General features: G+C 31.9%; 3 protein-coding genes across 3 annotated transcripts; 1 reads left to right on the top strand and 2 right to left on the bottom strand.

Moving 5' to 3' along the window:
- The first annotated feature begins 968 nt into the window (after positions 1 to 968).
- Positions 969 to 2,000, top strand: LOC149889983 (uncharacterized). The gene has a single exon (XM_090083681.1). It carries the CDS (start codon positions 969 to 971, stop codon positions 1,998 to 2,000), a length of 1,032 nt encoding a protein of 343 aa, XP_089939807.1.
- Positions 2,001 to 12,637: 10,637 nt separating this feature from the next.
- On the bottom strand, positions 12,638 to 13,924 carry LOC149889982 (uncharacterized). The gene has a single exon (XM_090085379.1). The coding sequence runs from the start codon at positions 13,793 to 13,795 to the stop codon at positions 13,124 to 13,126; it is 672 nt and encodes a 223-aa protein (XP_089941505.1). The 5' UTR covers positions 13,796 to 13,924; the 3' UTR covers positions 12,638 to 13,123.
- A 1,279-nt stretch (positions 13,925 to 15,203) lies between these two features.
- LOC145182825 (WD repeat-containing protein 20-like) lies at positions 15,204 to 24,279 on the bottom strand. Its single transcript, XM_080058074.2, has 4 exons — positions 23,893 to 24,279; positions 21,109 to 21,291; positions 15,803 to 16,882; positions 15,204 to 15,694 (listed from the first exon to the last, which is right to left on the bottom strand). The coding sequence occupies exons 1-4, from the start codon at positions 24,151 to 24,153 to the stop codon at positions 15,662 to 15,664; spliced, it is 1,557 nt and encodes a 518-aa protein (XP_079914200.2). The 5' UTR covers positions 24,154 to 24,279; the 3' UTR covers positions 15,204 to 15,661.
- Positions 24,280 to 26,716: the final 2,437 nt, after the last annotated feature.

The raw sequence follows: 26,716 nt of genomic DNA, 5'->3' as shown, positions 1-26,716 counted from the left end.
ACCAGTACAAATCAATGATGAAGACCATCGAGAGCAAATAATTTTTTTCTCGTATTTAAAAAATGATCATTTACAGAAACAGATATGTTAAGAAACACGTTGTTGGAGGAAGTGGAATCATGGACACGTTGCGTCATTTTTTAAAAAGAGCAGCAGCATCGGGCGCGTCAAGAGCAGCGTCTAATTTGGCTGGCAAGATTGCAAAAAGCGAGTTGGGAAGAGAGGCGATTACAGCTGCCAAATCTGCAGGGAAAGAGTTGACTTCTTCGGCGATTGCGACAGCGAAAGATGTGGCTATCGATCAAGGCAAAAAGGCGCTAGAAAAGGTGTATGCCAAGACTGGAACTCCTAAAAATTCTTCGAATTTCCATGGATCTGAAGGATCTAATCCTCAAAAGGTTTCAAAAGTTCCGCTTACTCAAAAAAGCAAAGACATTATTTCCGGAATGGTCGGGCCTCCAAAGGTGAGCAGCGATTATTCCTCTCTTGGAGGGTCTCTGTCCATGAAAAACGCCAACCGAATCCAAGACCTGGTAAAGATGTCCACGGATTCAAAGAATCTAAAACTTTCAAAAGCAAAGTTCCATGATCCAAAGGATCTAAAACTGGGACGAGGACTGAAGATCGCATAATGTCTCCACGGATTCCAAGAATCTAATGTCTCCACGGATTCCAAGAATCTAATGGATCTTGAAATTTTTTTTCTTTGGTATAGAAAAATGGCAAATTCAGATGTTTTAGACATTACAGAAGAAATCATCATTGATGAAGATATTGAGAGATATGAATTTCACGAATATGAACCGGTCAGCACCAATTTAAACACGTCCGGTGAGATAAGAATCAACATTGAGTAGCAAGATTTGTTCACGCGTCCCTGTGATGCTTACCTTTTGGTGGAAGGAAGACTGACAAAAGCAGACGGTACTTCCTATGCGGATGTGGTTACTCTTGTTAACAACGGCATCATGCACCTGTTCAGTCAGATTTCTTATCAGTTGTCGAATCAAGAGATTGAGACCATATACAGTCCAGGTCAAGCCACTACCTTGCTGGGTTTCCTGAAACATCCTGTAGAGTTCCAAGTGTCGGAAGGAATGAATCAGCTGTGGCAAAGAGACAGCACTGCCCTTGCCGATCTTGTAAACAACAGCGGCTTTAGCGCAAGACAGGATTTCATCATTAAGCAGCCTGCTGATAAAGGGAGCTTTTCATTCTGCATTCCTTTGAAGCACATTTTTGGTTTATGTGAAGATTACGAAAAAGTTCTTTACGGATTCAAGCACACGATAACCCTTGTAAGAAAGAGCGACGTTGATGCGATTTTTAAGAGCGCTGAAACAGCCGCAGGAAAAGTAACCTTGAGCAAACTGTCTTTGTTTATGCCTCATGTCACTCCCTCTGTTATGGCCAACAACCGTCTTTACAAACTCATCGAGTCCAAAGTGGACGTTCCGTTTACGTTTAGATCCAGACAGTGCGACACCATTGCCGTGCCAGTGTCCAATACGTTCAGTTGGAGGTTAAGTGCTAGATCAGCCAGTGAACGTCCGAGGTACATCATTGTTGGATTTCAGACCAATAAAGACGGCAGTCAAGATCTAAACCCTTCCGTGTTCAACCACTGCGATTTGAAAAACATGTATGTGACCTTAAACAGCGAAAGGTACCCTGCTGTGGATTACGACTTGGCCTTTACAAACAACAAATTTTCTAGGGTTTACAGAGACGCATGCAAGTTTGACAACAAGATTTTTGGAATCAGCGAAATTGTCGCCCAGCCGAATATAACAGCGCTGAACTACAGGCACATTTGCCCTATTTTCGTTTTTGACGTGAGCAAGCAGGCTGAGAGGTTAAAATCGACCGTGTTGGACGTGCAAATTAAAGCCACATTTAACGCAAACGTTCCTGCAGACACTCAAGCCTTTGCCGTGGTGATCTCTGACAAGCTGCTCAGAATCAAATCCGACGGAAACAAAATGAACGTTGTGTATTAAGTGTCTCAAGATAAAAAAATAAATCCTTAATAAAAGGATGATTTATACGAAAAAGGATTTGAAAGATTTACTTATCGAAAACGGCATTTCCAAAACGTCGAAAAGCAAAATGGGCTTGGCGATGATTGCGCTGGAGAACCATCTGATCGACAAAAATGCGATGATGGAGGATGTCAAGCCGATAGATTCCAAATACGAAAGGCTTCGTTTGATCCGAAACCATCCCGTGGCTGTAAAAATGACGCACGCTGAAACAGGAGAAGTAATCGAATACGGCTCTCTTTACAAAGCGATGAAAGAGGCGGGACACGGCAACAATTATTTTGAGAAGCGAAACGGAAAAATAGATGAAAAAGGAATTAAGATTGAGATCATTAAATAAAATGACATTTCACCCGTTTTTTCTGGAGTGTAGCCAAAGAGAGCCTGATGCAAAAAAGAAAAGACAGCTCGAGGCTCTTGCGTTCAGATCCTTTGGATCCGTGGAAAATCAACGATTTTTTAAGGAGGTGAGGTTTAAAATTCCTGAAATGTACAGCGATAAAAAAAGAGACGAGCTTTACGCGATGTTGTGGGAAGAAAAAGAGGATGACTTTTCGCGGATGGAAAAGAAAATCAAAGAGCGCAACAAGGAATGGTGTCATTTGAATAAGCAAGAAAAGATGAGAGAAATTGACAGACGCGTTCTTGAAATGGATTGCGGATGGGAAGAAAAGAAAAAAATGTCAGCAAAAATGAAAATGGACACGATGCTCCAAAAATATGAATCTTTTCCTTTTGCTGAAAAAATTGAATCGAGCTAAAGAAATTTCCAACGATTAAAAAAGATGGGTAATATAAATGGAAAATATGTGACAGGTCCCTCTGGTGAGCAACTTTGGGAGAGTCGATATGGATTTAGTCTTCCTTATGTTTTTGACTCTTTCGGAAAAAGGGTCTTGATTCAAACTGATGAGTATGGACACTAAAATATGTCGTTCGTGTTAATAACTTGGGTCATCAGTATGTGGAAATGCTCCATGACCATGTCAGCGCCGTCACTTTTTTTGAAGAACCTGGAGATGAAGTTGAGTTTGACGAAAATGGTGAAAGGTACGTCTGCTTCAACGATGGACTTATTGAATATATGATGGATAAATATGGTCATCGCTATCATACATTTGAAACAAGACTTGTAGTTGAATACATACATGATATACCATATGCAATCGTCTTGAACGAATCAGGGGATCAAATTGTTATTAATGTTCACAGTTTAACTGGAGATTCAACGCTTGGTTATGAGGAAATTAATATTGAGTACAGAGATGGCAATCACTATCTTGCCAGTTTCACAGACCCAAATAGTCATGAACAGATTTTAAGCCAAAAACAGATGATGAAGTTTATGGAAGTGAAAAAAAAGACTTTGAAGACTAAGAGGTTGAAAAAAGGTCTCATTAAAGGCAAGCGCAAAGTGTGATCCTTTTTTAATTCTTTTTGAAGAATTGAAAAATTGATGACATAGGGCGTGCGCATCTGTTTGATGGAGACAAAGAAATTCATGTGGTTGGATGCGAATTTACTGCACATGACGAGTGGGGGAGAAAGTACACGATTAGATTTGATGAAACGGGTCAAGCGCATGTATACAACTCCATAAGCGAAATTTTTGCCAATTATGCTTTTTAAGATCCTTTTTTGATTCTTTTTAAAGAATTGAAAAATTGAATTCGAGATAATTAATTTACAGCATTTAAAAAAGATGGAGGTTATTGACGAAACCATTGTATTTGATGAATTGGGCGACAAGCTTATTATGGAATATGTTGAAGAACCAACAACATTTTCGATCAGTAAATATAGAAAGAATATAAAATATGGAGAAATTGTAGAGTTTGCATTTTCATTTATTGATAAAACGGATAAAGATATGATGGACATGATAATTTTTACATTTTCAATTACTAATAAGAGGAACAAAAAGTACCGTGAAAAGGTTAAAAATATGGTTGATAAGATTGTTGAAAATATGGTTGATAAGATGGAAGCCAAGATTTGGAGCACGTATGCTATATTCACCTGTTACTTGTTTACAAAACAATCTATGATTAAAAAAGGATTGCAGAAAACCGCCAAAGACCTAGAATTATGGAGAATTATGACAAAATGAAAAAAGAGGATCTTTTAAAAGAAATTCAACAGGTATATAAGATTAAAGCACAAAAAGACTTGAAAAGTTTACGTCAATTATTTAAAGATTTCCAATTTCTTACATTTCATTACAAAAAAACCTTTAATGAAAAGATCATGAGTATGAAACGCTATGAAATAGAATCATTCGTGGATGCTTTTAATGAGATGATTTGTCTTTTTAATGAAGAAAACAAAGTAATAAACATTGAAGAAAGACAAAAAATGAGAAGTCATCTCTGTAAACTTTATAATAAATTCAATAAATATGTTAGCGAAAAAAAATATATTGATAAAAAAAACGGTGATTCAGATTCAGATTACGAACCTAATTTATGGTGCTGGCGAAATCATGTAATTTTTTAATTCTTTTTGAAGAATTGAAAAAAATTGAATTAAGAAGAATAAAATCTTTCAGTAATAAAAATGCATTACACAAAAAAGGAATTAAGAGAGTTGCTGAAGGAAAATGGTGTAAAGCAAACATCAAACAATTTGTTGGCTTTGACCATGATCGCGCTTGAAAACAATTTGCTCAATAAAGACGAATTGATGACAAAGGTAAAAGAAAGAAAACCTGTGGGAAGACCGAGAATACGTGAACCAAAGGAGAAAAAGCCTTTCAATCCTAAATGGGCAAAACTTGTTGAAATTAGAAAAAATCCTTCCGCTTACAAAATCACCCATGTGGAGACAGGTGAGGTGACTGAATACAAGTCTCATTACCAATTAAGAAAAGAAACGGGTCACTACTGGAAATACTTTGACAATAAACACGGTTATCAAATAATTAGGTTGTAAAGAAATTTTAATTTGCTGAATTAAAATTTTTGATCATAGCAAATTGAAATGGGTTAAAGATTTTTTTTCTCTCTATATAAAATGGATAAACTTAATATGAAAGCGTTAAGAGAGATGGCTAATGACCGAGGTGTCAAAGGCATCTCAAGGCTGAGAAAAGCTGAGCTCATTGCAGCTATACATAAATTTTCCAATGATTCAAAGCCCATCATTGGACATGGACCTGCTCCTCGACATGTTGCTCGTAGACGCACGACTGAGGCAAGACCGTTGCCTGCTCCGAGACCGATTCCTCGTCCCGTTTCCAATGACTTGATTTCGTTCGGGCCTGCTCTTTTGCAAAATCGAGTGACAAGAAATGAACCATCCATCCTTGACACACCTGTTTCCGATTCAACAAACGTCATTACACCTAGACCGGTTCCTGCTCCTAGACCTGGTTGGCTTTCAAGAATTGCAACGACTGTCTCCAACGGTTTTAACAAAGTGCTTACAGCCATTGACCCATACGTTCCAACTACGGTGAAGAAAACAGTAAGCAGCGTAAAAAGCGGAGTTGAAAAAACGATCAAGTCTCTCAAAGGTGTTGCATTTAATGCTCCAAGACCTTTTACAGTAAAGTTTAATATGACTGAACATTCATTGGAACGTGCTGTTAGACAATTTTCTTACTCTCCGTCTTCTCAATACCAAGACCTTGAATCCTTTTTTAATAGGGTGAGAGAGTCCGCCATTCAAACCAAGGAAGGAGAAAGAAACACAAAGGTAAGAATTATTTTAACGTGCGAAATGAAATCTGTAAGCATCTTGACTGGTGAAGAAGTCACTCGAATGGCCAACTTTTCATCCAACTCGGAAATTATTCTAGCGGCTACGGATTTAAGAACGTTAATGAACCAAATGGAAGAAAAAATCTTGGAAAATAGTGTCAAATACAACAAGTTGGGATCCAATGGCGTCTTGTCCAAGATTTTAAAAATGAACATGAATTTTATCGACTATAGACCTCTCAGCGGTTCTTCCTACATGGAGCTAACTCCCAAGTTGAAAAACAAAAAGGCCATCGTCAACATGGAAAACGACGACAATGATTGCTTCAAGTGGTGCGTCACCAGAGCTCTGAACCTTAAAAATAGAGACAATGAAAGAATTGATGATGACTTGATTCTAAAATCAGAAGAGCTCGATTGGGATGGAATAAAATTTCCTGTTGATTACCATAAAATCGACAAGTTTGAAGTGAATAATCCTGAAATTAGCGTAAACGTCTATGAGTATGAAGAAAAAGCACCTCAACCTTTACGAGTATCTGATTTTATGGACCGAAAGCACTGTGTTGATTTGTTGTATATTTCAAACGAAGAAAACAGCCATTATTGTCTCATTAAAAATTTCAGTCGGTTTGCCGGTTCTTCAGCATCGAAAAAGCAACATAAAAGATATTTTTGCAGAAGGTGCATGCAAGGTTTTGACCAAGAAGAAAAGCTTCAAATCCATCGAGAAGACTGCTATGATAATGCTCCATAAAAATATTTGGAACGACAGCGATTTACTACAAAAACAATGGGAAAAAAAGAAACACGAGACTGATGAGGATAAGAAGAAGTTTGAAGATGCAACTGAATGTCACATTTGCAATAAAAATCTTAACGGTGATAAAGTATGGGACCACTGTCATTTGACCGGAAAATACCGTGGTGCTGCTCATAACAAATGCAATTTAGACTACAAAGTTCCAAAATTTATTCCCGTTGCCTTTCATAACTTGTCTGGCTACGACTGTCATTTATTCATCAAGAAATTAGGTGGAAAGCTCAATTGCATACCCAACAACGAAGAAAATTACATCAGCTTCTCGAAAAAAATCAAAGTGAGAGACTTTATCAATAAGAAAGGTAAACTTCAAGGAGTTTGGAAAGAAATAAGGTTTATTGACACCACCAGATTCATGCCTGACAAATTAGAAAAACTGGCTAAAAATCTAACCGACAATCAATGCAAAAACGTTAAAAAATATTTTCCTGAAGATAAACAGTTCAACTTGATAAGAAAAAAAGGCATTTACCCTTATGAATGGGTAGACTCCATTGAAAAGTTTTCCGAAACGCAATTGCCGCCAAAAGAAGCCTTTTATTCCAAACTGGAAGATGAACCAGCAAAAGAGGAAGACTACGCGCATGCACAAAACGTTTATAAAGAATTTGGATGCAAAACGTTTAAAGACTACCACGAGCTATACAACAAGTCTGACGTGCTGATTCTTGCAGATGCCTTTGAAAATTTTAGAGACGTATGCATAAAATGTTACGGTCTTGATCCCGCCTGGTATAACACCTCTCCTGGATTAGCCTGGGACGCCATGTTAAAGAAAACTAAAATTAAATTGGAATTGATAACCGATATTGACATGCTCAACATGATCCGAAAAGGAATACGCGGTGGAATCAGCATGATCTCAAACCGACTTGGAAATGCTAACAACAAATACATGGACAAATATGATCCTTCAAAACCATCAAAATTCCTTCAGTATTTAGACGCCAACAATTTATACGGATGGGCTATGAGCAAACCTCTTCCAGTTGGAGGATTCAAATGGATGAATGATGAAGACCTTGAAAATTGGCGTAGCATGCCATGCATACTTGAAGTCGATTTGAGCTATCCTGATGAGCTTCACGATTTACACAACGACTACCCTTTGGCTCCTGAAAGATTAACCATTGGAAAAGTTGACAAACTCGTTCCAAATTTAAACAACAAAGAAAAATACGTCGTTCATCATGAAAACCTAAAACTCTATGAACGACTTGGCCTTGTCATCACCAAAAGTCATCGAGGAATCACCTTTAGAGAAGAACCCTTCATGAAAGAATACATTGACCTCAACACCAATAAGAGAAAAGAAGCTACCAACGAATCTGATAAGGAATTTTTCAAACTCATGAACAACTCTGTCTTTGGAAAAACAATGGAAAATATTCTAAAGCGCGTTGATGTCAGACTCATCACCACTAAAAAAGAAGCTTTAAAATTATCCAAAGTCCCTCGTTATAAACGAAACACCATTTTTGATGAAAACTTAATCGCGATTCACATGGAAAAAACAAAATGCTTTTACGATAAACCTGTTTACTTGGGAATGAGCATCCTCGATTTGAGCAAAACTTTGATGTTTGATTTCCATTACGGATACATCAAACCTAAATACCGTGATAAAGCCAAGTTGCTCATGACTGACACTGACTCACTTTTTTACGAAATCGAAACGGATGATTTTTTCAAAGACATTTCAAACGATCTTAAAAACATGTTTGACACGAGCAACTTTTCTAATAATCATCCTGCCATTGAAAACGTTGGCTTTGAAGTAGGATTAAATAATAAGACCATCGGCATGTTCAAAGACGAAGCCGGAGGAAAAATAATTAAAGAGTTTGTTGGACTTAGACCCAAGCTCTACTCTTACAAGATCACTAAAGATGAACACAAAAAATGCAAAGGGATGAAAAAGAACGTGGTCAAAAATAAGCTTACTCACCAACATTTTAAAGACTGCTTATTGAGTGGAAATGAACAACTTGCAACCATGAACGTTTTCAGATCTCATCTTCACGATATCTACACTGAAGAAATTAACAAAGTTGCACTCAGCGCAAAAGATGACAAAAGATTCCTATTGAATGATCACACCACATTGGCTATTGGACACTACAAGGTAAAAAATTGAATAAAAAGGTAAGAAAAATTTAGGCATCTTAAAAGGTACAGAAATAACATGATTATTTTTATACTTCTTTACACATCCGCCATCTTGGAAAAAAACATTGAACCCCCCAATATATTACGGTATCAATGCGCCAAAATCGGCCTTTTATAGTAGTAAAGAGGTAAACTATATTTGCCTTTACGGAATGTCACTATTAACCTTTCACTATCTAATAACCTTTGCTATAAGTTCTTATTACCTAGGTAGCTACGTACTTCATTTATTATTTTTTAGCTTTCGAAAAAGGTCAATTGGTGTATCAAAGCATTATGGCATTTCTAGAACAACCTTGAGAGACAAGATTTGTGGAAAAGCCCATATGATCAAAAAAATGGGCCCCTGCACTTTTTGACCGAAGCTGTGGTGCAAGTGTTGATTAACAATATAGTCAGTGTACAAAAGAGAGCTCATCTTTTCACCAAAAACACCATCATGTGTCAGTTATGCCGTTAGTAAAATTAGAATTTGATGTAGAATTTTGGTCATCGAAGTTTTTGTAATTTTCTTCTAATAGCGGAAATTTATGAAAAATTTAACTACGTTACATGAAATTTCAGTCTTTCTTGCTGATATAAATAAAAAATTATTATCTAACATTGTTTGAGTTCAATTTTATTTCTGTTTTAACCATTGAAAACCATTAAAAATGTTGTAAAAACAGAAATTTAATAGGGAAGTTTAAATTTTAAATGGCATGTAAATAATTTGTTACTCAAAAATGAAATTATTAATCTAACTACAAACACTACATTTTTTAAATCACTATTCATTTGTACCATCGTGATAGAATTTGGTATGTCTCGTTTTTTAAAAATATTATTTTTTTTATCATTTTGTTAAGAAAATATTTTTTTCACATTAAAGTTCTTAAATATTCTAATTCTTCACTTTTTCTAAAAAAAAAAATTTTAAATAAATTCTTTTTTTTTTCTCGATTTTTTGGCTTTCATTGATCATTATGGAATCAGAAAAAGACTGACCAGTTTCAAGATTATATAAGTTATCATTAAATATCATAAATTATCATTTTTCGAAATGATGCACGATTTCACTGTTTTTTTATTTCATGGTTTTTTTACAAAAAAATTTCGAGACATTTTCGAGCGGATTCTTGTTCTGCTGTATTTAACCTCATTTTAAATAATTTTTTTTTTAATGATAAAATAAACATTACATATATATATATATATATATATATATATATATGTACCAAACCACACGATTGTTTAATTAGCTAGAAAAATTAAATTAAAATTTGTTCGATAAATTATGCATTCGATAAATTATGTTCGATAAATTATGCACCCGTTATAACTATTGCATCCTTGTTTACGGAACTGAATCCAAGAAAATATTTTAGCAGGCTATTTTGGAGGTCCTACCAGGAACGCCAGATTATTACCTAGGGGCTCAGAGCAGCACCCCCTGGCTCCAAAAATATAATCTTTTTTTTGCTCAAGTATTAACAGTTAAGTATCTATTTTGGCATGTTGAACAAGTATTAAGAAGAAAGACTGTTTGCATTTGAATTAGGAAGTATGTTTTTCTTATTTCTTTTAAGTATCTGAAATATATACATTTCATTTGTGCATTTAATTCATCCATCAGATGCTTTGTCCAATATGAAATGGTTCAGTTTTCCTAATTAACGAAGAATGAGAAACATACAACGCCTCTTGAATGATTTTTTAGCAATTTTCCAATAACAAATTGTGGTGCAGGGAGAACATTATTAAAACTGTCAAGAGTTAAGAATAATTCAATTTTAAATACTATTTTGGCTGTTTAACTGTTCAATGACAATTAAAATAGCTTTATTTAATAAGACTTCAGTTTTGATTAGTGTTGTTATCGATAAGGGTCTTCATATCGTTTCATTTCCATATCGTTATCATACCGATATGATATCGGAAAAAAAAAAGTGTCATCGGAATGATTACGACGTAATATCGTTATAAAAATTTTAACCTGTATTGTAGTTAGTTTAAATCTTGGTATATATCGGAACTCTTGTCATTCCGATGATTTTTTTTTCCCGATATCATATCGGAATGATAGCGATATGGAAATGAAACGATACGCAGACCCTTAGTTATCGACTTCAACTAAATCGACTAAAAGTCGACTAGTCGAAAGTCGAAATTAGTCGACTTTAAAAAATCGAATAGTCGATTTAATCGACTATGGGTTTCCTGCTAATCGACTAAAAGTCGATTTAGTCGGGTTATTATCCTAACATCTTTATTTATATTTCTTTACTTGATTTAATTTTAACAATCTTTAATACTGTTATGATGCTGACCAATTAGTAAAGAGATATCTTTATAAGTAGTTTATCTTGTAAAGAACAATTATTTGTTAAGATTGAACCATGCGTAAGAATATTATACATAGCGGTTTTTTTAATTCAACCAAAACGTCTGAACATTGAACCTGAAAATTGAAAAAATTTGCTGTATCACAAAAACTTAACTCTAAATTGTTTAACTCTAAACATGTTTCTTTTTTTTCATTAAATGTTAAGTAATGTGTTATGGCACTCAGTTACGGCTGCAAAAAAGTTTTATAAATCTAATAGATTAGATGAATCAAAATCGAACTAAGAAAATGCTCTTGATATAACAACAGCATGTGTTATTATAACAGTATTACATACCACATAGTTTTTTTGTTTACTCTCTTAAAGTTCTATTTGTTTCATAGCATCTAAAAAATAAATTGTCAAATAACATTAAAGTGCGTGACAATAATAAAATTTTTTATTAAAATATTTCGACTAAATCGACTTTTAGTCGACTTAGTCGATTTTAGAAATTTATTAGTCGATTTTGGTCGACTTTGAAAAATACATTAATCGATTTAGTCTCCAGTCGGATAATTTACAATTCGTAACAATACTAGCTTTGATAAACCTATTTCTGATTTGCTGTTTAATAAGAACAGATAATAAAAGAAAGATGTTTTAAGGCAACATAACAAAATACTTTTACATATACTGTCTTTTTTTTAGGTTTCAAATAGAAAGCCTAAAGGTTTAGTTTCTCGTTCGTGGACTTCTTTGAGCGAGACAAATTTCAAGCTTGTCTAATTTATAAAAAAAGTAACTAAGACAATGTTTTATTTATCTTTAGGAAAATGATTTCATTTTGATGAGTTATTTAGCTTTAAACAAAGAAAGAGCGGTTTATATTTCAATAGTGCTAGTAAGATTAGTACAGTTGATTATTATTACTTTTCACCGCTCCACCAATAGTGGATAAGGGAGAGGTGAACAGATTTTTCCAGCAAGTGCATTGCGTTGCGCTTACTTATTTTTGTGCCTATGAAATACTGCAGTTTTCGTATTTCCAATAGCATGTTAGATAGCGCGTAAAATAGCATGTTAGGTTTACAATTGATAAAAAAAAATAAACAAAAAAATTTGGTGCAACAAGATTATATTTACACAAAGTTTGTTATTTTTGAATATTTTCTTCTCTTTTTTTAACACCGTTCTCAAAATAGTTCCTAAAACTTCATTAATTGTTATTTAGTTATAGTTCCTATTATTTAGTTTATAGTTCCTAAAATTTCATTAACTATCTTTATTTGATTGATATTTAAACTACATCCAATTATTCCGATATTAAATTACATGCAATTTTACTGATATGTTGTATTTTTATTTAGTCACAACTTAAATCCACTTTCGTCAGTGTTATAAACCCTAAGCATATTGTAGAAAGTCTGAAGCAATTCTTGTCTAAGAACATTGAACAAGTTCTTGAATGGCTCACTGAATCTTGATGAATTTTAATCCGAATGGACATCCATGAGATCATATAGATGAAAATTAATCCGTAAGATAAAGAAAACATGGTGAACAGAAAAAACAAGATTTGGTTAAAAATGCTCAACATTTTTACTATTTCCATGTGCATATTTTTTTTTACGTTAAATTCTGCAGTTTTCCAACCATATTTTTTGCATCGAAATCACGCATTACATCATAGTGATAAAATATTACATCATAGTGATAAAATATTAACTTGCACATTATGGTTGTATTTCAGCTAAATTTAAAAAAAAAAATGTAAAAATTTTATGAACAAATGCAAAAGTAAAACTTTTTCAGATTTTATTTCAAAATGAAAAATTTAATTTGTGGCCTTTTTTTGCAAAATATTACGAGTTCTTGTGTTTGGGTTGTATAAATTGCAATTCTAGCGGTTTTTATTAACTTAATTTTTTTTTTTTTTTAGTATCGTACGTACAACTTTTATGGCTGAAAAATATTTCTTAATCATCGTAAGATGTTATGTAACATACATAGAATATAGAAATTTGTAAAAGTTATTACGAAATCTAACAAATCTAAAACACATCTAATAACAAGTTCATTCTAATGTTGGTTTAATGATCGAAGAAAACTAACGCAAAATGTACAAATTTTATTGGTTCCAGACGAGCAGGATACATAAGCTAAATCTTTGCTGAAGCCGGGATTTAAATCTTGATGATCAGAATATTTTATAAGAGAACTCAAATGGCTAATATAACTCGTTGCCAATCTTAAAGTTTCAATCTTGGAGAGCTTCCTGTAGGAAGGATCAGTCGGAATGAGTGCACGAAGACGAGAGAATGCGTCGTTAACGCTGTGAGAGCGAGAGCGTTCTTTTATGTTGACTTGTTGCAAATGCAATATGGTAGAATTTTCAACACTATAGCTTCCCGTATTTCCTTGTGGAAAATCGAATCTTGCACGATGAAGTGCAGACGAAGAAGAGTTTGTTGTGGCTTTACAACTGATGTCATCTGTAGCGTCCAGGTCAAAACCTAAATTGCAAGTTCGTGAAGACCGTCTTTTATTGCTTTTTTCAATTTTTCTTTGTTGATTTGTTTCCTCTGCATTTTGGTAAAGATAACCGTTATCTTCTAGGCTACATTTAGGCAGCGGATCAAAATCACGTGACGCAGTCATTCCTAAAGCGGAATCTGTTTTGCGCATTTTACAAGAGCTTTTGAAAGAAGAAAGCATTTTCAACAAACTTTCATCGAAATAAAAAATTTCCATTGCACAAACTTTATATGAAAAGGTAAATCAATTAAAAACGTATGGCTTTTAATCTGTCTACACGTTAAACAGTTTAAAATGATAATCACAAGTTGAAATAATGCGTAAATCGGTTTTCTGGAATCAAGGATTTTGTTTATCAAAGGATGCAGATCTTAAGGGAAATTTCTTTCTTAAACTCGATTTATTAAAGAAAACAAATGGTCTCGCTTTTATTTAAAAACTCATGAGAAAAACACGATTATTTCAAATTTGTCGCGAAAACGTAACATTCGAGATTATCGATCAGACGTTTTCAATCCTTTTTAAACCACTCCATTTTAGTATTTCAACGATGATTACTAAATTGTAAAAAAATTCTTTATTAAATAATCTTTAGTAAATCAGTTTGTTTTTTTTTTCCTGCACTGAACCGAGTTTAAGTGATAAAACTTCAGTTCGTTGCATCGAATTTGTATTACGTAACATTCGGTGATGCAGTGGATATTAAAGACTTTTTCACAGCTGAAAATGAAATAGTTTACCGACCGTATAACAACTTTTGGATTTTTGGAAAAAGTTGAATTTTCTTAAAGTAGTAAATAAAAAATTGTTCCTCATTACAAAGGACTATTCATCCAACTCAACAGAAGGATAATCACAAAATTTTGACTTATTACCACTGCATACTTGTATCATTGCTATATAATATTATTTTTGACTTACAATACTATGGTACTACTATATACTTGATTTATTTACTGATATACTCGTACTGTATTAATTTTAATCAGAGATGTAAAAATCTCCCACGCCGATAATTTTATGAGTTTGTTAAAGACTAATCGACATTAAAGTGGGAGACACTTCAACTTAAAATTGAATTATCTTGTATCATAACAGGACAACCCCTATTGTCGTCTTTTGGTCGCTTTAAAAAGTTCATTCAAAAGAACGGATAAAATTTGAATGTGTAATTATTCTTTAAAGCTACATTTTTTTAAAATGTTAGCAGTTTGAACCATAGAATTAAAGGGTCAAATGTTATTGCGATAAAACACGCCACATTTAAAACTTCAAACCTCTTGATTATAAGCAAAATATGAAAATAACTTTTTCATGAACGAATAAACAGACATCGAAATAATTTATAAAGAATGAATAAAGAACATCGAATTTATTAGTCGCAATTAAATTACAACACAAGAAGAAGACCTAAATATTTGAGTGCTTTTTCTTGTTGCTTTTTGGTTTTAGACTAGGTACGATCAATTAATACTCTACCCAGGGAATTAAATGATATTATTGATAATGGAACGTTGCAGGCAAAAACGGACGATTACTTGCATAAGCTTATATGAAAGACAAGGTGAGGAAAAGGAGGGGGGGGGGGGAGTATATTGGTTATAAGGTAATATTCACAAAAGTATAAAAAAACAAAATTTAAAATCTTCACAATAAATTTTCATACAAAAAATATATTTTTCAGTTTGCAAATATAAATATCTGTCGCAAAGAGGTAGCTCGCTATAAAAACTGCACTTGTCTTATATTCAAAATGTGCTGGGCCTAACAAAAAACGTACAAAAATATTTTATGTAGAGTAACCTCCCACATAGAATCAATATCAGATTGCACGAAACTTGCACCGTCAGCACTTTAATTCTTGTTTGAACATATTTAGCATAAATTTATAAAATACGTGTAAAAGCATTTGAATTAAGTGTAAGGCCAATACTGACATGCATAGAATTTTCGCAAATGAAGAACTTTGTCTTAAACGCTGCTTCTTAAATCAGGTTGTTAGTATGAAGCCGAGAAAAGTTTTCACTTGTCGCTTCTTTAACTGGAAACTGATTTAGTTATTAGAATTTTGCTATCATAACTTCATTGAATCAAAGTGCTACCATCGAGTGAGCCCTAAAAATATTTTTGTCTTGACCAAAGTAACTCCTTGAATACTAGAACAGCAGAAAAATATTTAACAAATTGTTTTTAGAAAAAATTCAAAGAAATAAAAACACTTACCATTTCTTCAGGTCGGGCCCACACGTGGACATAACCATCGTAAGTCCCAGTAACTATACAATCTTCTCGAAATACTAAAGCGCTTAAACGATCATAGGCTATTTTTTTTGCTAAAAGCGGCTCTATTTTTTTACATTCATTTATACGTGGACATATTTTTGATCCAAGAATTAAATCGTCTTTATCGATAGTTAATTTTTGAGGGTCTTGCTGAGAAGCGCATCTTTTATATGTAGTATACTTACCAGCTGTTCCTGTATCAACGACCGAATTTTTAAAGTTTTTTGTAGAACTATTTACTTTCATAGTTTGACTAGAGTAAGAACAAGCTGGATGTATAGTAGTTAATGCAGTACTACCGCGGGTACTTCGCGTCCTTATTCGTTCAGGTTTTAAAATATCTTCACCTATATCCCATAACAACAGTTGGGTATCATCCCCAACTGATCCGACTCGATATGATATAACAGTTTCATTTCTTCGGACATTGTTTATATGGTTGCACGAATTTTTACTATGATCTTCATCATCGCTATTCATCGATTTATGTTCTTTAACCTGAGTTGTGTATGCATCAAATGATACCACATTCACCCATGATCTATGACCTTCACCGCGTGCAATAACTTGCTGTTCATGACAAGACCAAACTGTTATTAGATCATCTTCTCCGCCTGTTACAATATAACGACCATCTGGGCTCCAGCATACACATAGTACACCACCAAAATAACTACGCATACTGCTAACGAGTTCCTGTTTTTCAAAATCAAATACACGAAGATATCCGTCTTGACTAACTGCTGCTAAATGCTTACAGTCTGGTGAAAAACAGATTTCATTGATACCTCCTTGGCCTACACGCCAACGACATAGAGGATTACAATCTGGTTTATTTTTCATTATCTCAACGACATAACCGTTACCTTTTTTAACCATTTGAAGCTGAGGTTCTAAATCTATAGTAGGGAGGTTTTTATCATACATATATATATTAGGATTATTGTAGGAGACTAGAAATTTCGACTCACTGCCAGGTACCCACTTAACACAAGTAACAGCACCCTTCTCAACTAATCTCTAACAAAAAAGAGAACAAGAACTTTATAAAAAAAACAAAAAAAAAAAAACAAATGCTTTTGTTTGAAAAGTTGAATAAAATGAAAAGTTTTAAAAAAAGACAAAAAAAATTCAAAAATTTATTTCTTTTCATCAACGAAATTGACACGATGGAAAAAGAATGCACTCATTATTGGTTTGATGATAACCAAAAAAGTAAATCCAAAATATATTTTAAACTATTTATTAAATTTTTTAAAATATTTTTCCGATTTGAAATACTTTTAACAAGTAACACAAGTTCAATAGCTCAAAAATTACATTTAGTTGACGAGTATCCGCGCACGTGAACGTGTAGCAAATATGTATATTAAAATGAAATGTATGCGTGTGGATACACTGCGGCTATTTGCTATAGCCGCAACCACCTTTTAGTCATAGTTCATTAAATACTTGTTGTAATTACACATCTTTAAACATTAACAAAGTAATTTTATTAAGGATTTTCATATGCGTTTATGTGAAGTTCATTCGCTAGTTTCTATAGACGCACTTATTATCTCGATGGATATGTAAAATATTCAATTTGCTAAACATTTTTTATTTTAATAGTCAGTTGAACTTCCAGCACGTTCGATACCCTGAAAAATTTTCTTGGACATACTTCCAACCAGGTTCTTTAGAATACCATTTCGAAATTCTCCCAGGTTTCTGAAATTGCGAGTTTTAGTTCAGCAATTGTATTGTATTGCTTTTTGTCAGCGTAAATGCGTCGTAGGATGATTTCCCAGATATTTTCCATGGAATATAGATCCGGGCTTTTCAAACTAGTGTAAATACTGGCATTATCTAGCTGAAACACAAATTTTTTGCGACGATACTTTGCTTTGAATGGAACCAAACAGTTGTTCAAAACCTCGATGTAATCGAGAAGCTCATCTTACAAGATGTGAACACCAAATTAAGTTTGCCCATTGCAAAAAATCCAAGCCAAACCATCAGAGATCCTCCCCTGGAGAATATTGTGGTTCCTTCCGCAGATCTCTCCAATAGCCTATTAACCCATCGGGACCATACAAATTAAGCTTCTTTTCATCTGAAAATATCATCTGCAGTTCAGCAAATTAAATAAAATTGTTACATGTAGCATAAAACCTAACCAGTTTTATTTGCCTAATGTTTAAAAAAATAACAAAGATTTACCATATTCCATTGACGCGCCATGTTCACAGTTTAGCGAATTCTAAACTTCTCTCTTTGTGCGTGGTAGTTAGATTTGGAGCCTTAGCCAATAACAATAGGACTAGTGTGTACAGCCATATGAATTGTTTCCTTACAAAACGGTAAGCTTAGTGTAGACTTGATCTTCGACAGTGATGTTGTGGAATCTTGTATTACTTTTACAATACTTTGACTTTTCTAGCTTCCGTTTAGTAGTGGCATAGTTTTTTGGATCCTTTTAGTAATATCTTACCAAATCGGATCTACCGAGCTACCGTGCAATTTTTCTGATTGACATCGCATCTTCTCTGTAAAATTCCATCATTACTTTCTCTTTTCATTCAACACACTTCCTTTTAACATTATGAAGCAATAAACTTGAATTTATCCACTTAAATTTAGCTTATTAAACAAACACTTCCTGTGTAGCAATAGAAAAAGAACCCCCTCAAAATGTTGAATATTCATCTATTTGACACGTGTAACAAACACACAATAAAAACTTATAAACAGCACATGCTCAACCAATGCAAGCAAACGACCATTGTTCCATACATTGTTTGTGGTTTGAATATCACAAAGTATGCAAAAATAAGGTGCGCTATAGAATATGGTCTTAGTGTGTGTGTGTATATAAAAGTTGAAATTTCTTATCCACACTATATATATATCTATATATATATATATATATATATATATATATATATATATATATATATATATATATATATATATATATATATATATATATATATATGACACATCAGTATTTTGAAACCAAAAAACCTTTAAAAGCTGTATGCAACTATTCATCAGCCATGTCCACATTTTTGAGGACTGCATTTGTTGCTCATTTTTAATTATTAAATTTGTAGATTTAATATAATCTCATATACACCTAAAATTGAGGATCTAGCAGGGCGCTGAAAACTTGATTTCTTTGTTTAGCGAAGAGATGTTTTTTTTTTATCTAATCTGCTAATGGGTTCTTTCAGTTCAATTTTTACCCTTATACTTTTCTTCTGCATCATAAAGTTTTTCTCAAGGAAAATCTTTCTGACAACTTAGACAACATTTGGTCCCATGATGTGATATTTATTGTCATGACCCTGGTTGAAAATCAATTTTGTTACAATATATTCTAATTCTATTATCCATGTCTTCATCATTAAAGTATCTTTGTTTAGAACCTTGTAGCCCCACTTTGTTAATGCAAAGATGATTGTATTGTATTTTTTTACCAGGATCTCTACCCTTTAGAAAGAAATTTTCAGTATAAGTGAGTCAGCTCAACACTATTTTAGAATTATTATGCAACTTACTTCTTTCTATGGGACTTTTACATAATACTTTTTATTGACTATTTTAAATGCATTTATCATTATCTGTAGTGATTAGCATCTATTGTTGTGCTTTTGATATGAAAATTTTCCTGCAATTTCTCTAAAATTTCTGATTGCGCTGCTACTTTCCTGCAATCCTTTTCAGAAGACACAATTGTAGAGCATTGACATACTGTTGAAAATCAATAATATATGCCTAATGAAGTGATGTGAAACAGGGCAACTAGTTTTTTTTAGACTGATTCTGATTACTATGTATAAAAAATATTTATGAATTACTATGATGATCTCTTGATAAACTTGAATTTATCTACCTCATCAAGATACATTGTGACTTTTCTTCTAGTATCCATATTCTTGTGATTTTTTTTATTGTCATAGAATATTGAAAACACATTAAAGTTGCTTCTGTTAGATTTTTCGTTTTGTTGTTTCCTTGCTTTAGCATTGATTATATCTCTGCTTCATTTTTGACCACCTTTTATTTGTTCAAGACACAAAAGCATTTGTCTTTTACACTTTTAAACTTAGTAAAAAAAAATTAAATCTATATTGATAACACAAGCACTGATAGTATTTACCATTACTATTATTTCTTAACTTTTTGACAAAATTATTATTTGTCATTGAAATTGTTTGTCACAAATTGAGTTTTAGATGAAGGCTATTTAAAAAAAAACAAAAAAACAAAAAAAAAAATATGTCAAACAAATATCTAAACTTCATTTTTTATGAGTAAAGAAAAATTTTAAACTAATACTTAATTGAATAAAGATCACACACACACACACACACACACACAAATAAAATTTCATTTTATAAATGACTGCTTAATATTTATACTTCACTTAGTAAAATTCTGTACATAAAAATGAATGTGTGAAATATTAACTTTTGTTTTTTTTTTTTTGTTTTTTGTTGGAATTATTTGGAATAATGTAAATGCATAAAAAATTTTAGTTTTAAAAAATATTATTAATTGATTTTATATAAAAAAAATTTATAAAGGTTTCAAAAAAAACCAACAACAGTTGTAAATGACATTGACAAAAATACTTGAAAAATAAAAAAAATCTTTTGACTTATCATTTTTTTATAAATTGCTGAACTTATCATAGCAGATTAAAACAACTGTGAGAATTTTAGTTGTACTGGTGCTAATTATAAGGATAATGAAGATGATGATAATAAAAGATGATAGCGATTAGTGATTATGATAACTTGAGAAAAATAAGTATGATAGTAAATGCACAGATTTGATAAAATTAGAGATAAATATTAGCTAAAATTAAGAAAACATTTATAAATTTAACCAAAAAAAAATTAATTTAAGCAAAATAATGCAGCAATATCTTTTATATTTATTATACTACTTTTATTTATATGCATACTTTTAATAAATATATGAAATTTTTAATTTAAACTTTAAAGTAAAAAATAGACTTCTATTATTTTATATACAATGATTTATTAGTAGCACATAAGAATATATTTTTAGTCCTAAACTAAAAATACTGAATTAAAAATCTTATTATCTACTCAGAACTACTGCCACTAACAAGCATGAATTTCTTTTTGCTCTATGTATTCTATAAAATTCTAAAATAAAATATATATCCAGCTGAACAAAGCCTATAAATGATTGACTGATATGAATAAATGCTTCTTCTGTAAGAAATATACCTCCTCATTAAAACATTTCCTGCATTCTCTTTTTAATGGATCCATTAACTGAATTTGTCCAGCAGTAAATCCAATAATTAACTCAATGCTTGTAGGAGTTCGAGTGATCATATTAATATCATGACATGTAGGTTGAGGACCCTTGTATGCTCTTCGATCAATAGGATCATTTAAATCAGGAGCCTAAACAACCAATCAAAATTTTTATCTAAGATGCAGACATTTACTAAAACTACTTTATGACAAATTTACAAAAAAATGTGACTCAAAACTGAAAAATTAATAGAGACACAAAAAATTCATAATCTTCTTTCATGAAACAAAACTTTGAATTTTTATGTTAGATGTTAGGATTTAAAAATAAGCAATTTTAGAAATCAAATTCAAAGCAAAAAAAAATCTTAAATAGTGAGGGGATTTCAACAAGGACTACCTTTCAACAGGCTTTTAAATTGACAAACAAAATTATTAAAAGCAAAAAAATATTTTTATAATGCTAAAAATTGCTCTAAACTTAATATTTTCTTGGTTGACCTCATAGTTAAATGGAAATAAGTTTTTTTTTAAACTTATGTTATCAAATTTAGATTGTTAAAATTTTAAAGATAAGTGATAGTTGAGAAAATAAATTCGGTTTCCATTTTTGAAATGAATTTTAACAAGAAAGAAGCAAAGTGATATCTTAAGCTTCTTTAAGTTATATAAAGAACTCTCAATTTTTGAACTTAGAAATAAAAACAACAAACAAAACTATAGAGATTAAAAAAGAATATACAAAATTATAATTAAAAGAGTTTTTAACTAAATGAACAATTTTTTTCCTGGTCAGAACACCTTAAAATGTGCCCCTAAAAGCTATTTTTCTTAAAAATTCTAATTTCAAACCTTAGCTTTTACTCATTAGACACAAAAATTGAACAAAATGTAATTTTTAATTTTTTATTCAGCGAGCACACAATAGCTTACTATATTATAGAGAAAAAGTGACTGAATTATGTTTATGTAAATACCAATTGCTGCTATTAGACTTGACTATTCGACATTTTTGTTTTGAATTAATTAAGTAGCAGAAGATTAAAAATGAAAGCAGTTTAAATGGATACTCATTGTTTGTGAACTGTTTGAAAAAAAAATTTAATCTTACTATTATTGAATAACCTTGAGTCTCACTCATTAAATGCTATTAACTACTGTTAAGAAAATAGAATAGTTCAATTGATGTTGCCAATGCATTGCACACAAAAGTTGCAACCACTGGCGATGTCATTTTGCATCCTTCCAAGAAGAGGTTGTCTAACTAATCTAGGGAAAACTATAACAACATTTGATAGAATTTTGCTAATACAACTTATGAGAGCTCCTTTACTTTGAATAATATCAAGTTTCTCCAAACAGGAATGTGGTGTTTGTGATGAAGAAAGTTGCTGGAGAAGACTAAAATTAAATGTAAAATGTAAATGACAAGAGAGTGCGTGGTTTGAACTGGCTTAATAAAATTTCTAACTTCAGTTTTTTTATTTGTTACAACAGCTTTTATCTAGTAGATTCTTACTTCTTAGTTTCTTCTTAGCAAATGGAAATATAAATAATTTTTTTTCCTTGAAGTAGTTTAGTCAAATATTATTTGGCTTATAAAAATTTATTTTATGGGTTCATATTTTCACTTTATTAGGTGATTTTTGTTAATTGAAGAATGCTGAAAACCAAATTTTTGCAAATATTTAGCTTTAAAATTTGTTTTTATCATCCTCAGCCAAATTTCATCTGATATTTTGTATAAAAGTAATGAGTTTCCATAAATTTTAAAATAAATTTACAGATACTATTATGAGAAGTTAGAAAAAGAATAAATATTAAAGAATACATAAGAAATACAATTGAAAGTGTAAAAGTGTCTTTAATCAGATGAGTTGAGTAGCAAAAAAATTAAAATAAAACCAACTCAAATGTTAAAATAGAGAGCAAGTGTTCATTAAGAAACAAGAAGTTATGTTTCAAAATTATCTTTAAAAAAAGCGTTCAAAGCTGCTCTATGGAATGCATGTATTATGGGATATGATGATTAACTTTTAATTCAGCATACAGAGAAATGGGTCAATAGTAACAATCTTTTTTGAGGAAACCAGTCTAAATCAAACGACTCGCATTAAGAAAACAAATGATTTAGATTTTTAGAATAATTTGATTATGCTCATATAATTTTTTTTTAAAGCTGGTAGTGTTTTTAATATCAAAAATAAAGAACACCTAAAACATTTGAAGAAAAAAAGAATGTCTAGCCCAAAAAAATTTCTAGTTTTAGTGAGAAAAATCATTAATCACACTATATAGTACAAATTTAAAGAACTATAATTTTTAGAAATAAACTTATGTGATCAATTTTTGTAATTTTTTTTTTTTCTTAAAGTGATCGTTACATAATATTAGTGGGTGTAAAGAATTTTTGAAGAGCGTTTTACTTAAAAATAAAGAAAACAAAATTACAAATGCTGAAAATGAGGATTTCAGAAAATTACATACATAACTTCCTTAACATTTTCAAAAAAAATATATAGAAATTTCTGCAACACTGATTGTTATAGAAAACTTTAGGAAATTACATATTTGAAAGGAATTTATAGGAAATTTTAAAAGAAGTAGCTGCTCGGTAGGAGAAGCAACTCAGTGGTTACTGACTCTAACATTCTTACATCTATTTAATTTTTATACAATGATATGGTAACACAACACACAACATTTGTCTAAGAAGCCAAAAAACAATACCAATAACTATGACTCATAAACCTTTTTTGTTCCTCGGAAATTGTAAAAATACATGTCTCTTCCAACATTGAATGCTATTTTATCTTCACAATCACCTTCTTGAACACCTTTTAGGGTAACAAAAGATAACTTGACTGGAATATTATTGGTAGTGTTATTTGCAAGACGAGCAGGCCTTGAATAATCAGAAAACTTTAAAGACCTATAACATCCTTCTTTAGTACAAAATTGGGTTTTAACTTCGCTACCGTGCTGCGTTTTGACAGCAGCCGAAGCCGCCATTTTATGTTTCTAAAAGTTATTTAATCGGTAGTAAATACAGTGACAGAACCTGTAGTTAAAATCCCTACAACAAGATTTTATTGATGAAAATATGAGACTCTTCTTCACGGATGAAATAATAATACGGATGGCTGAAATTTTTACGCAGTTTTTAAAAACGAACAAAAGAGTTTTTAACTATTTTAAAAAGGAAGTTCTAAGTTAATAAATTAATTTAAAATTCTCTCGCCAATGTAATTTGAGTTCTGGAAAAAATGTTAAGTGAAAATAAAAAATGTCTTTTAGTTTTAAATTTAAGTTACATATTTTTGTGTAAATGCTACTTGAAGCCAATTTTTACAAGTTTCGATATGTATTTATACTTCATTTTAAAGCATTTTTATCTTGCGTAAGAATTCACTATTAAAGTTTTTTTACTGCTAATTTTTAATCATAGAAATATTCACAGTGTCATTTCAATGTGCAGCTTTGTTTTTTCATTAATCCAGTTTTTAAAAATGCAGACTGAAAGCATGCGACTTTCTGGCGTGGGTTAAGAAATATATAACTCCTAATTATGCTTGATCATCCACCACATCTCCTTACATTACATATTTTACATATTACATTTTATGTAGGGTCGTCCATATATTACGTCACAGAGGAGTCTAGTTTTGTGATGATTACAGGGGATGGGGAGGGGGGTGTCAAATTTTGTGACGCACCAATATTTATATTTATAAATTATTCAAAAATAAAAATATTTTACCCAATTATCATTGTAAAAATCTCAAACTATTAATAAATGATTTGATTTTTTTTTAATGATGGATGTATCATCTTTCTCAAGAAAAAAAAAAAAAATTGAGATGAAAAATTGATCTTTAGCAGTTTAAAAACACGAGCCGCCATGAACATAAGAATAATAAAATTCCCAAATATTTTTATTAATTCGAAAAATGGAAGTTTGTAAGAAAAAACTCTAAAAAAATTTGAATTGTAAGCAAAAGATTTCGTAAACCTTTGAAACGCATTGCTTAACTTAAAACGTCAGTTGCAAAGATTTTTTACTCGCTATTATTTGCTGTTTTATACATTTCTGTCTAGACTGCCTCTAAAAGAAAGTTCTTTATTCTTGTTAATTTATTATCTTTTTTTCCAGTTACCAAATGTATATAAATTGTTTAGAGGCAGTTTGTAAAATAAAATGATTAGAGGCTATTTGGCGGATATGTCAAAACTTATGGTCATGCAAGATGGATGCATAGATCTAAACAAAATATAAGTTCTATATTGAATGAAATAAAATAAAACAAAAGACCCCCACAAGTCATAGAGTTGTTAAATAAATATTTTTGAAAAGCAATGAAGTTCAAAGTTTGAAGTGAAGAGAATGCGAACAGTTAACATCTCTCCAAGAAATAGAACTTACGGAAAAAGAAAAAAAAACTAGATAAAGATCTGAAGAAAAAAAGATTTGATGATAAGCCAGAAATTATAAAGTTTGGGGAGAGAAGTCTTTAATGAACTATGTGATTCAACACCAGCAGCTTAAAAGACTCTCCGTCTCCAAGTAAGTAGTGGTCTTCCACGTATTGAAGAAGATCAATCTGATTTACTGAAACTATTTGTAAATATTACTCTTTATTGGCCTGCAACTCATAAAAAAAGAAAAGATACTGTTATCATGACTTGACTTTGAAAATGACTTAACCGAAAAGTTGGAAGAGGTTATAAAATCATAAGAGTTAAAACTAAAATATAAATATTTATAGTTTTAAATCAATGGCCTAACCCCACAGTCGTGTTTACGAATAGGCTAATTGAGGCTATAGTCTTTAAAAACCGGCCAAATGGAGGCAGTAATGGAGCGCCAAAAGTATTTTAAGGTTTATTTTTTGCGACGGCCGCAACGGCTCACAAGGCTCACAAGCACCCATTTCTTTTTGTTGGCTATAAAGTTTAATGATGTATTTTTTTTACCTCGCTGTAGTGTATGAGGTCCAACTCTACGGTTTTTTCTGCTCATCTCTGCAATCTCTTCTTTAGAATAGAGAGTGAATTGGGGACAAAAACTATCCCCATTGCCACCCCATCCCCATTAGGTTCTTCCCCATCCCCACACCATCCCTATCAGTTTGTCCCCATCACCACCCCGTCCCCCTCCCCATCCCCATTGTTTCTGCTTCTCTCCCATCCAGTCACCACATCAGAAATAATATAATTCACATACAAAAGTATCATGTTTTAACATTTTTTGTTAATGCAAACATTAGAACTGTCTATGGTCGAAAAATATTAACAGATGCACCTTTTTTCTTTGTTTAAACAATGAAAAAATAAGAGTGCATCAACAAAATCTGAATGAAGTTGTGTCCTTTAATCCTCCAGTGTTCTTCCAGCAATTGCAAATGACCGATCTTATGATGTGCTTGTTGCTGGAATTGACAACACTGATTGTGCTACCTGTGACAAACTTGGATAGAGTCCTGTTTTACTTTCAACATAAAGAAATTTCATTATCAGAATCTGTGCTGTTCCACTTGTCAACTTCATCGATGGCAGCTGCATCGTTATCAAATAA

This window comes from Hydra viridissima, unplaced genomic scaffold (genome assembly GCF_058129835.1).
Source record: "Hydra viridissima isolate aposymbiotic clone 2 unplaced genomic scaffold, HvirCarnegie_v1 scaffold_4, whole genome shotgun sequence".
Taxonomy (NCBI): domain Eukaryota; kingdom Metazoa; phylum Cnidaria; class Hydrozoa; order Anthoathecata; family Hydridae; genus Hydra; species Hydra viridissima.
This window is presented reverse-complemented; position numbering and strand designations above follow the sequence as displayed.

Coding starts and splice junctions, on each gene's coding strand:
- LOC145182825 (XM_080058074.2), bottom strand. CDS start 24,153: ATGGCGGCTTCGGCTGCTGTCAAAACGCAGCACGGTAGCGAAGTTAAA. Junction 21,292..23,892: donor ATTTCCGAGGAACAAAAAAG/GTTTATGAGTCA, acceptor TTGGTTGTTTAG/GCTCCTGATTTAAATGATCC. Junction 16,883..21,108: donor GGAAATGTTTTAATGAGGAG/GTATATTTCTTA, acceptor CTTTTTTGTTAG/AGATTAGTTGAGAAGGGTGC.
- LOC149889982 (XM_090085379.1), bottom strand. CDS start 13,795: ATGGAAATTTTTTATTTCGATGAAAGTTTGTTGAAAATGCTTTCTTCT.
- LOC149889983 (XM_090083681.1), top strand. CDS start 969: ATGCACCTGTTCAGTCAGATTTCTTATCAGTTGTCGAATCAAGAGATT.